The sequence below is a fragment of the Erinaceus europaeus genome, chromosome 5 (assembly GCF_950295315.1).
Source record: "Erinaceus europaeus chromosome 5, mEriEur2.1, whole genome shotgun sequence".
NCBI lineage: Eukaryota > Metazoa > Chordata > Mammalia > Eulipotyphla > Erinaceidae > Erinaceus > Erinaceus europaeus.
In genome coordinates, this window is record NC_080166.1 from 112,272,372 (window position 1) to 112,285,080 (window position 12,709).

The 12,709-nt window shown below is 32.5% G+C and overlaps 1 protein-coding gene across 12 annotated transcripts in view; it reads left to right on the forward strand.

Annotated features, from left to right (window-relative positions):
* The window catches only part of MYCBP2 (MYC binding protein 2), a 238,289-nt gene that overhangs the window by 47,989 nt on the left and 177,591 nt on the right, over positions 1–12,709 (forward strand). For all 12 annotated transcript variants that reach the window (XM_060191609.1, XM_060191610.1, XM_060191613.1 and 9 more), the window contains exons 8-13: positions 842–938; positions 4,505–4,578; positions 4,696–4,834; positions 7,284–7,360; positions 9,203–9,407; positions 11,181–11,345. In XM_060191609.1, the coding sequence (XP_060047592.1) occupies positions 842–938; positions 4,505–4,578; positions 4,696–4,834; positions 7,284–7,360; positions 9,203–9,407; positions 11,181–11,345 (757 nt within the window). The remainder of the gene's footprint in view (positions 1–841; positions 939–4,504; positions 4,579–4,695; positions 4,835–7,283; positions 7,361–9,202; positions 9,408–11,180; positions 11,346–12,709) is intronic.

A 12,709-nucleotide genomic window follows, 5' to 3' on the forward strand; every position in this document is an offset into this window, starting at 1 on the left:
GCACTGGTTGCTTTGATTTGGTTGAGATCAGAAGATGCAGGATCAAGAAAAGCATGAAGGAAAGCGTGCAAAGCCCCAGAGGTTCCAAGACTGGGAAAAATATGAATTTAAAAATTTTTTAAATCCCATGGTCTAAATTTACTGTACCATATGAGACCTTACCATGATTTTGGTCATTTAATGTTGTTTACAAATAACTATATCTTATATACTGACAAGACCAATTAATTCTGGTCTCCTTGGTCTAAGATTATAGGTGATTTAAAATTTCAAAAAAGTTATTTTTAGAAATACATTAACATTTAATGTTCCTAATTCAAAATTAAGAAATTTTAAAGCAATTTCTCATTACTCATAAAATTCTTGCCTAACACAACCATCTTTTATCTAAAAAATAATACCATGGAAAATATATTACCACAGAATTAATTTTCAGTAGCCTCTCACTCTAAAATCAATTCTGTATACTTTTTGAAATATTAAAAATATTTCAGTTATTTTTTCTTAAACTATTTGTTAAAGCAGCAGTGGTTATTTATATTATTAAACTGACAAGTGATAATTACAACTTTAAACAAAATAAGTGTACAGTTCTTTTAAGTGGATCTGTTATATGTATCTGCAAATATATAGGTTAAATTGGTAAATGATAATATATAGTTTTGTCTTTTACCAAAGTTTACTGATGTTATTTTTAATCTTTATTTGATTTTAGAGATCATTGTTGACTTATTATTGTACACTCCCCCAATAAAAACAGACTTGTATGCCTACTTTTCTTGCAAAGTTGGTAAAAAAAAAATACATCTAATGGCAATTTGTTGTTATTGTTTGTTAATAGGGTTATTTATTGTATAGAGATGTGAATAACCACAGCATGACAGCTATCAGAATAAGCCCTGAGACACTGGAGCAGGATGGTACTGTAATGCTACCAGGTATGTTACTCAACTAGTCATTCATTTTTCTTCCCAGGTAATTTTAACAGATGTGCATGTCAAGCGATGTGTCTACATGATAAGCAAGAAACAGTGCTTGCTTATAGATTAAAAATATTGATATGAAGATATTTTGTAGTCGATATAAAGTTAATGCATGTGATGACAACAGACATCCAAAGTAGAATGTAAAGTGTTCTAATATTCTTTTTCAACCTCTTATCCATTTGTAACCTGATTCCACCTCTTAGACCTACCTTCCCTACAGTGACTGAATTGCTGGCCTGATACTTTTTTGTTTCTCTTAAAAGCACAACTCTGGATATTCTGCAACCTAGAATAAATAGCCTCCTGTTTATTTGTGCTTTAATAATAGGGTATTTTAATTTTTCTTTATTTTAAAGGGCTTTCATAGATAGATTCTAGGGTGATGGGTTATGAATGTTTTTAAGTTCCACTATTTGTACTTTTGAAATAATATTCTGATAAAGAACTTGTAGCAAAACTCATCTTGCTTAAGTTTGAAGTTTTCCATGTATACCTTCTACTCAAGTGACTGTGCCATCTAAGTCCCAAGACCTTGAATCTCAACTTTTGTGGAACACTAGAAGAATGCACAAAGTCATTTCTAGTATTATGCCTCTGAATTTACTTATATCTTTAATATATTCTAAAGATATTTAGTATTAAAAGCTTGAATGTTTAATATGTCAACAATTTCATGGTAAGCACCAATATTACTTCTGCCCACTTGACCATCTGAAAGTGACTGAAAACTACTTTTGAAGAACACACTGAGAAGGACAATTGTTTCCAGACTGCTTGATAATTTTTAAAATAATCTTAATACTTCATTAGGTAGTTATGACATATACATATACCCAAGTTAATGTACATGACACCAAGTTAAGGTAAATGACATATTTAATATCTTTTACAAACTAACTTTGGAAAACAGCAGTTACCGAAGACATGGTTTTGACTATTTTCAGATGCCTACAGGGATTTTGTTTGTTAATCATCACACAAAATGGACTCTTTCTTTGAGCATGAAAAATAATTTCAAGTATTTTAAATAGCCTGTACTCTCCATATATATTAAAACTAATTTTATTTTTTCTTTAAGAAAAATGTAAAAACTAATTGTAACTACACTTCCCTTATATAATTCCCATCAACATGTTGGTATCTTGTCTTTTTCTTATTCTGTATATTAAATATTTTTAATCTACCCTTTTTATTTAACATATTTGATATGCTGTCAGGCCATTAAATATTTTCTACAACATCATTTTAATTCTTTAAATATATTCATTGACATATATTAGAGTAGAATTTCTGGTTTTTACCATATAAATTATACTGTAGTGAGCCTCTTTGTGGCTCTTTGTGCAGATAATTTTAGGATTATGTCCAAGAAAGAAAAAGATTAAATTTCCTTCCTGAGTACACTTCTCCAATAGATAAATACTAATAGAAAGGACTAATTTTTGAGAAGACCTGGTCATTTACCAGAGATCCTGACAGAGAAGACCATTTGAAAATGATCCACATTTACCATGTATTGAAGATAGTTTATTAGTGCCATAGTTTCTTTAAGTATTTCTTCATTACTGATCATACAAAACTCAGTTTTTAATAATACATTTACAGCTTTTTGTATTTCATAAACTCATATTCATGGTGAAGAATAAATCAGACTTTGAAAAGAAAGTCTCTTGTGTGTCTTCTGAGATTGCAGATATGGCTTTATCATTTTCCTGAAGATGTTGTCTTATTACATTATGGATAAAGAAAATTTGTTTTGAAATCATAAAGGAGGAAGACTAGTCCTCAAGCCTGAAGAAGCCCATTGCCATTGTTCTATTTCTTTGACCTTGACTGAAATTTCTTCAGTTATCCTCCCTGCTTCTCCCCACCAAGCTTGAGGCAGTACTGTTCTATTGCTTTTCCTTCAAGAAGAGAACAGAATTGTCAGGATTATGTTCTGTAATGAATACCATGTTTAAAATTGATAAGAATCTACTAATTTCTTGAACTTCATGTTCCAACTTGTCTTACAGTCTTAATTTATAACACTTATTTTCAGTCTAGCAATAATGAAGTGAAAACACATTTTCCCTCCTATTAATTGTCATTTAGCCTGTATATGTTAGCATACTTTTTATGTTATATCCTTGTGTTATTTACTCTTCATGTCTGGTGACAGGTTGCCTCAGATCATGAGGGTTTTTGCTATTCTTCATGCGCCGCTTCACTCCTCACCCCTGCATTTACGTGAAATTATAATGAGTTTTTCTTCTTTGCTTTTTAGTTTAAAATCTTACTGCTTAGAGCTTGAGAAGCATCTTTCTTTCGCCTCTTTGTATTCTGTACAGTGGACTAGGAACTCTTTCTTTCGATTTCTCCTCTCTTTGATTACCAAGTTCTTGGGCTACCAGTGGGCCTTGTCTCCCAGTTTCTATTTCCAGTTTGTGATCACTGAATTCTCTATTTGGTAAGGGTCTGCCTGTGTTTTGCATATTTATAATAAGGAAGTATGCTAGTATGAAGCTCCTGGGGAAGGATATGGAGTAGTCCACCTTTTTGGGTGGTCTCTGTTATTTTATTCCGAAACTAAAAATTATGTTTTGTTAATTCAGGTGCAAATAGAAATTTAAAATGGCTATTTTTTGGTATTATGATTAACAGAGAGATTCATCCTAGTTCCCTGCAGTTATTTTGAGAAGTGTGTGTGCTTTTATACTTGCTTGCTGAACATTTGTTATTCTGAAAGGTTGCAGTTTATACTTAGATGTCAGTTTTGCTTGTAGTTTCGTGTTATTTAGCTGCAGTCACTAACACATGTCCCAGTAGTCCTTCTGTAATACTGGTATCCCTTGTTAAAATGGTCTTGTGCACTATTTGGATTATGTTTTATAGAGATCTTTGCACTATTGACAAATTCGTTATTCCATCTAAGATAAATGACTTTATTCAGACAAAAAACATATATAAGCTTATATTTGTCTCTTTAATGGAGGATAACTGTTTTAAAAAGATGTAGAGTAGAATAAATTCCAAAAATGTTGGGAATAAACTTTAAATGTCTAAGTTAAAGATGTATAACTACTCTTGAATATTATTTTGTAAAACAAGGGATATCTGTAGTTGGACACTAGAGAGCCCAAATACAGAAGCTTTAGATTTATCTGTATTTTTCTGTGACACTAATGACTGTGATGTATGTCTGAGGATAGAGTATTGCCTACATTGCATGTGACTGTGTTGAAATTACTATAACCAACACTATAGTGTCATCATGGTGCATGTCTACTATCAGACTATGTCTAATACTAATTCGTTTTGGAATTATGTGTGTTCTCAGGTCCTTGATTATGGAAGATTTGTAAATGTGGATTCAAAAAAGTATTATTGTTAGTTTTATATTTATCAAAAAATATAGTCCCTTTTTGAACTTATTTTTAATGTGTGCAGAACTCTCACTCTGACTTCAACAGAGGGATAAAGTCATTTTGTGAGGTATTTATATTACAGTATGATTACTTTTTCTCCCTTTTATACAGATTGCCACACTGAAGGTCAAAATATTTTATTCACTGATGGAGAATATATTAATCAGATAGCAGCTTCGAGAGACGTACGTATCTGAATCATGAGTAGCTGATGTAAAAACTTTTCTCTTAAGTATGTTAGCTATAGAGCCATATAAGATCAGTTATGCAACATAATATTGTGAATGTTTTGTTTCTTTTAGGATGGCTTTGTTGTCAGGATATTTGCCACAAGCACTGAACCTGTGTTACAACAAGAGTTACAACTGAAACTGGCCAGAAAATGCTTACATGCCTGTGGTATCTCATTATTTGATCTGGAAAAAGACTTGCATATTATAAGTAAGATAGTCAAATAATCCTAAATTTTAAACTTCATGTTCTTTATTTTTTTAAAAGCAAAAATCGTGTTTTCACAGTTGTAACCTTTATCTCATTAGCTGTTTCACTACTACTATAAATCATGCTTAAGGACTAATACATATGAGTGTTTCATAAATACGGCCTTTTAACAAAGTATGATATTTGAAGAATATCATCTTAAGGAAGTAAATGTATACAGTGGACATAACTAATTTATATGTTTCATCTTTATTCAGTTACATTCAATATTTCGGTAACTTCTATTAAAATGCTACAATAATGTGCTTAGTTCTCTCAATATAATCTAGATTTTTCAGAATAGCCTCAGAATTTCCATGTGGGTTACAAATGTAGAAATTGGCTTAACAAAACCAGTTAATAATTATTTATTTTAATATAAATATACATATAACTACAGAATATTTCTTGAACTTAACCATTCTTGTGGAGTTGTTGAGTTAATTTGGATTAACTTTCACAAGGGTGTCAATTTTGGCTTGCCACTCTGCTCCAAGTTTAGATTATCTTTTTTATAACTTGCCAAGGGTCTTTTTTTGTTGTTGTTGATTTGTCACTGGGACTTCACCATTGTAGACCTACATTTTCAGATAGAGAAACAGAGACAGAGACAGAAAGGGAGAGAAGGAAAGACATCACTACACTAAAACTTCCTCTAGGGGCTGAACATGAACCTGGGTCACTCACATGACAAAGCAAACACATTGAGTAACCTACCTTGTCAGCCTTTTGTGTAGTTTTTTAAAACCTATCTTATTTTTATTACCTCAGTACATTTAATAAACTTGCCATTTGTGACTTTATTTGCAGTTTAGTTTTATGGTAGTCTGGTAAGGCTACCACATAGTATGTTCAATTAAAATTATAGTTTGTAAGTTTAAGAAGGCTATAATTGAATCAGACTATTTGAGTAAGCCATATATAATAATTTACTCCTAATATTATAGTTTCAAAATATGCTTAAAAATCTGTGTGTATGTACACAACCGTATGACTGGCATGTCCCCCCTCGCCCCAAGGATAACCATCATAGTTATCATAAAGTTTTCATAAAGTCTTTGAGATAGTTTTATAAGATAATGAGTTTTAATATGAAATTGTTTTTTAGAGTAAAGCAAGAAAACAAAAATCAAAAATACCTTACTTTATATATCTGGGCTACTGGAAGTTAGCTCAATCTATAGAGAACCTGCCCAAGGGAACCCAGGCATAAACCCTGAGTTCAAATACTGACACTACAAGGGAATGCTATAGAATTGGGGGGAAGGAACCCTATGAATGTGGATGGTGGAGCAGTGCTATGGTGTCGCTTCCTCCCTTTCTGTCTTTCTACCTGAAATAAAAAGAATAAAAGACGAGAAATTAAGCTTGAGTGATGTTGAATCATATGTGAACAAGGCCCCATAGTATAGTAGTGAGGAATTAATTTAGTAGTTAGAATTAATTTAATAAGTTCTGTAGTAACAATGTCTACTAGACATTCAGTGAAAATACATTTTCACTACTTAATTCATGGCCTGTTGTTGACATTGATCACATTATTTTAATACAAGAAGTTAGTTGCATGAGTTTAGAACAAATTAAACTGATAGTATTTATAGCTTTCCTTAGAGTGATATTCCAATAGAGAGAGGTGTATGTATATGTTTTAAATTCAGGCTTATGACATGTTTTTGTCATACTTATATATAGGAATGTCTTTTTTTAAAAAATCACTTCACTTGGGAAATGATGGTTTTTACAGATAGTTGTCACATGAGAAGTTATCTTTTTACTTTACAAGATAATAAGACTTCAGGGTTTTTTAGTGCCCCACAGCTTTGTGCCCCATCTCCCCAAGGATAACCACCATAGTTTTCATAAAGTCTTTTTTTTTTTCCTTCAGGATTATCGCTGGGGCTTGGTGCATGCACTACATACCCAGTGCTACTGGCAGCCACTTCCCTCCCCCCATCTTATTGGATAGGACAGAGAAAAATCGGAGGAGAAGGGATATAGATAGGGGGACATACCTGCAGACCTGTAGAACTGCTTAACAGCTTGTGAAGCGACCCACTGCTGGTTGGGAGCTTGGGGCTTAAACCAGGATCCTTCAGCAGGTCCTTGTGCTTCATACTTTGTGCACTTAAACAGTTGTCTTACTGCCTGGCCTCAACACTTGTTATTTTTTTCTTTCTAATGTATAATATTCCCATATGTGTGAAGTGTTATTTCACTGTTGTCTTGACTTGCATTGCTCTGATGATCATTGACCTTGGCATTTTTTATATGTCTCTTTAGATGTAAATAGCATGGTGAGAGCCTTTTACGCCCTTTCCCATTTTTTTTTTAATCTCTCAAAGTAATACTAGTTGTACTTAAATTTTTTTTCATGTTAAATATAATGTATTAACTAGTCTTGTATTATCAGGTACAGGATTTGATGAGGAATCAGCAATTCTTGGTGCAGGACGAGAGTTTGCACTAATGAAAACAGCAAATGGAAAGGTAAATTCCTATTTTAAGATTATCATTCTCTACTGTAAGAGATATTTGGAGCTCGGGAAATTACTCAGAGGCAGAGCATAGGATTTGTGTAAATGAGGACTGATTTCTGCATGTACCAGAGCTGAGTTATGCTTTGGTCTCTCATAAAAGTCAGTAAGTAATAAATGAATAAAATTAATTGGAAAAACGATAATTGGTGTGATCACATGTATAAGTATAATTGTATTTTACTTTTGATTTAAAATTTTGGTACACCTAGTTGAGCTCACACATTACTATGCTTAAGTACCCAGATTTCAGCCTCCCGTCTTCACTTGCATGGGGAAAGCTTCACAAGTAGAATCAGGGTCTTTCTTTTTATCTTTCTACTTCTCCCCACCCCTTAATTTCTCTCTGTCCTGTCTAATAAAAAAAAAGAATGGGAAAAGAAAAGAAAGGGAAAAAATGGCTGCAAGGAATGGTGGATTCATTATGCAGGCAGCAAACCCTAGCTGTAGTCCTGGTGACAATAAGGTGAAGTTTCTGTATGTTAAAATTGCATCCCAGTTCAAATAACATTATGAAAAAAATTATGAGTTAACATTACAAATACATTTTTATAAAATGTTACTGTTTGAATAAATATAATTTTAGTTATTCTTATATAGCTACAATATTTGAAGTTTCAGTGAGTTCACATTTTTAGTTTCTTTTGATGAATAGGTTGCTTGTTGAAAATGTCTGTAAATGTGGTCCGGAAGGTGGCGCAGTAATAAAGCTTTGGACTCTCAAGCATGAGGTCCCGATTTCGATCCGCAGCAGCACATGTGCCACAGTGATGTCTGGTTCTTTCTCTCTCCTCCTGTCTTTCTCATAAATAAATAAGATCTTTAAAAAAAGAAAAAGAAAATGTCTGTAAATGTACATACAAACTTTAAATTGGCAAAAGTTGAGCATATATAATCAATTATGTTGTAGGTTACAGTGGTCACTCTGTTGGATGGGGGCTTTATTTTTAGTGAGTGTAATAAAAGCATGGTAATTAAAAAATACCAAAATTAAAATTACTAGGCAAATACAGTATATTTGTAACATTGTTTTACACTGGATAAAACATTTTAATTATATTTTTTACTGTTGTAAGTTCAAAGTAGATTTATGAAGTATATTTGTACATATCCATTATACTTACACAATTTAAAGTATTTTTATTAGTTACTTAATAATGATAAGCAAGACTGTAAGATAACAGGAGTATAATTCCACACAGTTCCCATCACCAAAGTTCCATGTTCTATCCCCTTCATTGGAAACTTGCCTATTTTTTAATCCCTCTTTGGGAATATGGACCAAAATTCTTTATGGGGTACAGAAGGTAGAAGGTCTGGCTTCTCAAATTGCTTCTCTATTGAACATGGATGTTTTCAGTTTGATCCATACTCGCAGCCTCTTTCTATCTTTGCTTAGTGGGGTAGGGCTCTAGAGATATGAGGTTCTGGGACACATTGATGTGGAGGTCCAGGGAGGTCAGGAATACATCACGAGAACACCTGCAACTTGGTGACCAAAAGGTAGTAACATGCCTTTGAGCAGATAATGAAAGAGCCATTATGAATTCTGTCTTTTGTTTAAATATGTTTATTTTTCTCCTCAGCTCATAGCATTCTAATAGCTTATTGAAAAAAAGTGATTTGGTTCTTATCTGTGTCTTAATAAAATGTGAATCTTTTTTCCTTCTATGTGAAACCTATTGTACCAATTCAGAAAGCACACTAACTTCTTTTTCTTTCTTTTCCTCTTTTTTTTGTCTCTCTGTCTCTGTCTTTCTCTCTCTCTCTCTCTTTTTCTTAACATATATATAAGGTTTATTATACTGGCAAGTACCAGAGTCTTGGAATCAAACAGGGCGGTCCTTCAGCAGGAAAATGGGTTGAGCTACCTATTACAAAATCTCCAAAGATCATACACTTCTCAGTTGGGCACGATGGCTCCCATGCCCTTTTAGTTGCAGAAGATGGAAGCATCTTCTTTACAGGATCTGCTAGTAAAGGAGAAGATGGAGAGTCAAGTAAGTGATTGATCAACTGGACATTTCATTAAAATAGTATGAGATTTACTAGTATCAGATATTAATTTTAATAGCACTACTCCATGTTAACAGATGAGTTTGCATTGGGTTATAGCAGTTGGTGTTATTAAAATTTATTTATCCCAATATCTTATTATAGGTGACACAAAACTTCGGAGGGAATAAAGATTTCAGGATGAAGTAAACTTTTTATTAGCTTTTATAGTAATGGCAATTATCAATCACTGTTTTTGGTATTCTTTCCATGTGAAGAAATTATAAACAAGTTTGTTCTTTATGTCTTTCTTATTTATTTATTTACTTATTTTTCTTTACTGGGGGATTAATGTTTTACAGTCAACAGTAAATACAATAGTGCTTTTGTACTTCTTTTATACTTTATACATTATAGGACAATGAAGTAGTGTCTTACCAGGATTAGGCTTAAAGTCAGCATCTCTATAGAAATCCTGACTACATATAAATTATCAGTACTAACAAGATTTCTCAGTTTTCTCTTAGCACTTAGAGGACATTTTAAATTAAAAAAAATTTTTTTTTACCAGAGCACTGCTCAGCTCTGGCTTATGGTAGTGGTCTGGTAGTGTAGGAGATTGAACCTGGGACTTTAAAGCCTCAGGCATGAGAGTCTCTTTGCATAACCATTATGCTATCTATCTCTGCCCTTAGAGTACATTTTTTTGTTTGTTTGTTTGACATTGTTCTTTGTTTACTTGAGAGTCAGATAACCTATTTCTTTTTTTATTCTTTATTGGGGAATTAATGTTTTACATTCAACAGTAAATATAATAGTTTGTACATGCATAACAGTCTCCAGTTTCCCATATAACAATACAACCCCCACTATGTCCTCTATCATCCTTCATGGACCTGTATTCTCCCCCCCCACCTACCCCAGAGTCTTTTACTTTGGTGCGATATGCCAATTCCATTTCAGGTTCTACTTGTGTTTTCTTTTCTGATCTTGTTAATAATCTATTTCTATACACATATGGAAGATGTTATATAAAAACATAATCATTTTTTAAGTACCAGAGTTGTACCCACATAACAATATTTTCTTATTCTGAAAAATAATAAAAAAGTTGGTCTTACTGGACGAATAGAAAATTGATACATTTTTTTTCTCATTGACTACATAAATCATTTCACATATATAAACTGAATGAATAAGAATTGGTTTTTGATTTTCAAGATCTAGTATAAGAATAAGAATACAAATACAATAGAAGACCTGCCCTCAAGTTCTGGTCCCCACCTGCAGGGAAAAAGCTTCATGAGTGGTGAAGCAGTGCTGCAGGTGTCTCTCTGTCACCCTATCTCTGTTCCTTCCCCCCTTCAATTTCTTGATTTCTGTCCAATAATAAATAATTAAAATATGAAAAAATGAATGATAGTGTACATGAAGAATAGGGGTATTATACACAGAATGCAGTAATGAAATGGTACTGATAATGTAAAGTAGCTGATCTACAGATTTGAGTCCCTAGAAGTTTTGGAGAAGATTGGTGTATCCTTTAGGGAATTTGAGTGTATTTCAGAAAAGAAGATCTAACAGATCTGTATTAATTATCAAGCCAGATAAGGCTTCATTTAATTTCAAATGTTGGAAACTCCAGAACTTTGTGAAAATAAATAAAGAGGATGGGAGAAAAAGTAAAATATATCATAAATGCAAATGTTTCCCCCAATTTTATATAAATATTATTCTTATTTGTTCATATATGTCTTAAATTAATTTTTCTTTTAAAGCTAAGAGCAGACGGCAATCAAAACCTTACAAACCTAAAAAGATAATTAAGATGGAAGGGAAGATTGTAGTGTATACAGCTTGTAATAATGGAAGTAGTTCTGTTATTTCAAAGGATGGAGAACTATATATGTTTGGAAAAGATGCTATATACTCTGATAGTTCAAGTAAGTTAAATATTTCACTTGTATGCAAAGTAAACAATTCTAGACGTTATGTATTACAGCGTTAATGCTTATAAAGTGAACTTGTAATATATTTCAGTGCTTTTTTTTTTTTTTTTTCATATTTCATCCCAAATACAACCTTGTGAATCTTTTCTGTCATTGCTGGGAACACTGTCACAAATTTAATGCTGAGCTAATCATGGCTTTTTGTCTAGTAGAATTCTTCATAGCTGTTACTTTTTCAGGATAGTCTTCTCTACCCTTAGTTAGATGCTCATTGATGTATTCATGGGGTACACCATGAATACATCAATGAGCATCTAAGGGTAGATGTAAGTTTTTATAGCATCTCTGATATTTAATTGATGAGTTGTTTATCTTACCCACTAAATAGTTAAGGGAAGACTCTTAATGATTGTTATACCACAAGTGCACAATATAGTGGGCAAAGTTTTTGAAGGGTCTCAAGAACTGTATGCTAAGTGTCTGAGTGGTTTTCTAAACCAACATTTTAAGTAATAGCTATGAGGGATAGAATGAGCTAGATAAATTTGATTATAAGCTTCGTTCTCAAAAAGTCACTAGGTTTTTCTCTAGGCTATCTTCATAGCACTTAGAAGTGAGTGTAATAATTGTAGCAACCCATCTGGGAGAATTTTAATCTGTGTGGATATATGGAATCTGTGAATCTCTTTCCTGAAAGAAATTTCCTATGGTATTAAGATGATGCTATTGTTGAGGGTGTAATTTCTCTTGGAGAAATGTAGAAATATACCCTCCTGACAATAGCAGTCCTATAAATCAACATTTATTCCATAAAGTGATATTGGAGTTGGAAAAAGAAAGAAATTTCCTTTCATAATAATGAAACAGAATTAATGAAACTTATTGGAAATTTAAGTAATTGTCTCCTGCAGTGAAAGTAACATACTGAACATATATAACATTTAGTTACTGAATTAACTGTGTAGGTAATATTTGAGTTAGCTTAATGTGACAACATTTAGTTTCTCAGTTGGCCTCAGCTGTTTGAGTGAATTATAATTTTGGTGTGAGTTAATCTTTATTATCACTATAAGTGAGTACTATAACATGTAAAAAAAAAAAAAAACTCTTGGTTAGAAGTTATGGAAGTGTTTTAGGAACTAGTAGACCAGAGAGTCATGGTTTCTTTCTTTCTTGAGGATCTGAGAAATAAGCAGGTATTTTAAAATATAACTATTGGAGAAATAAGGTTTAATGCTTGTTGCTATAGCCTTAGATTCTGGTGCTTCCAGTTTTAATCATTGACAGTGTTTATTCTTTCAGAACATGATCTCTCTGTCTCTCTTTTCACCTGCAAAAGACAGCAATGACTATATGGT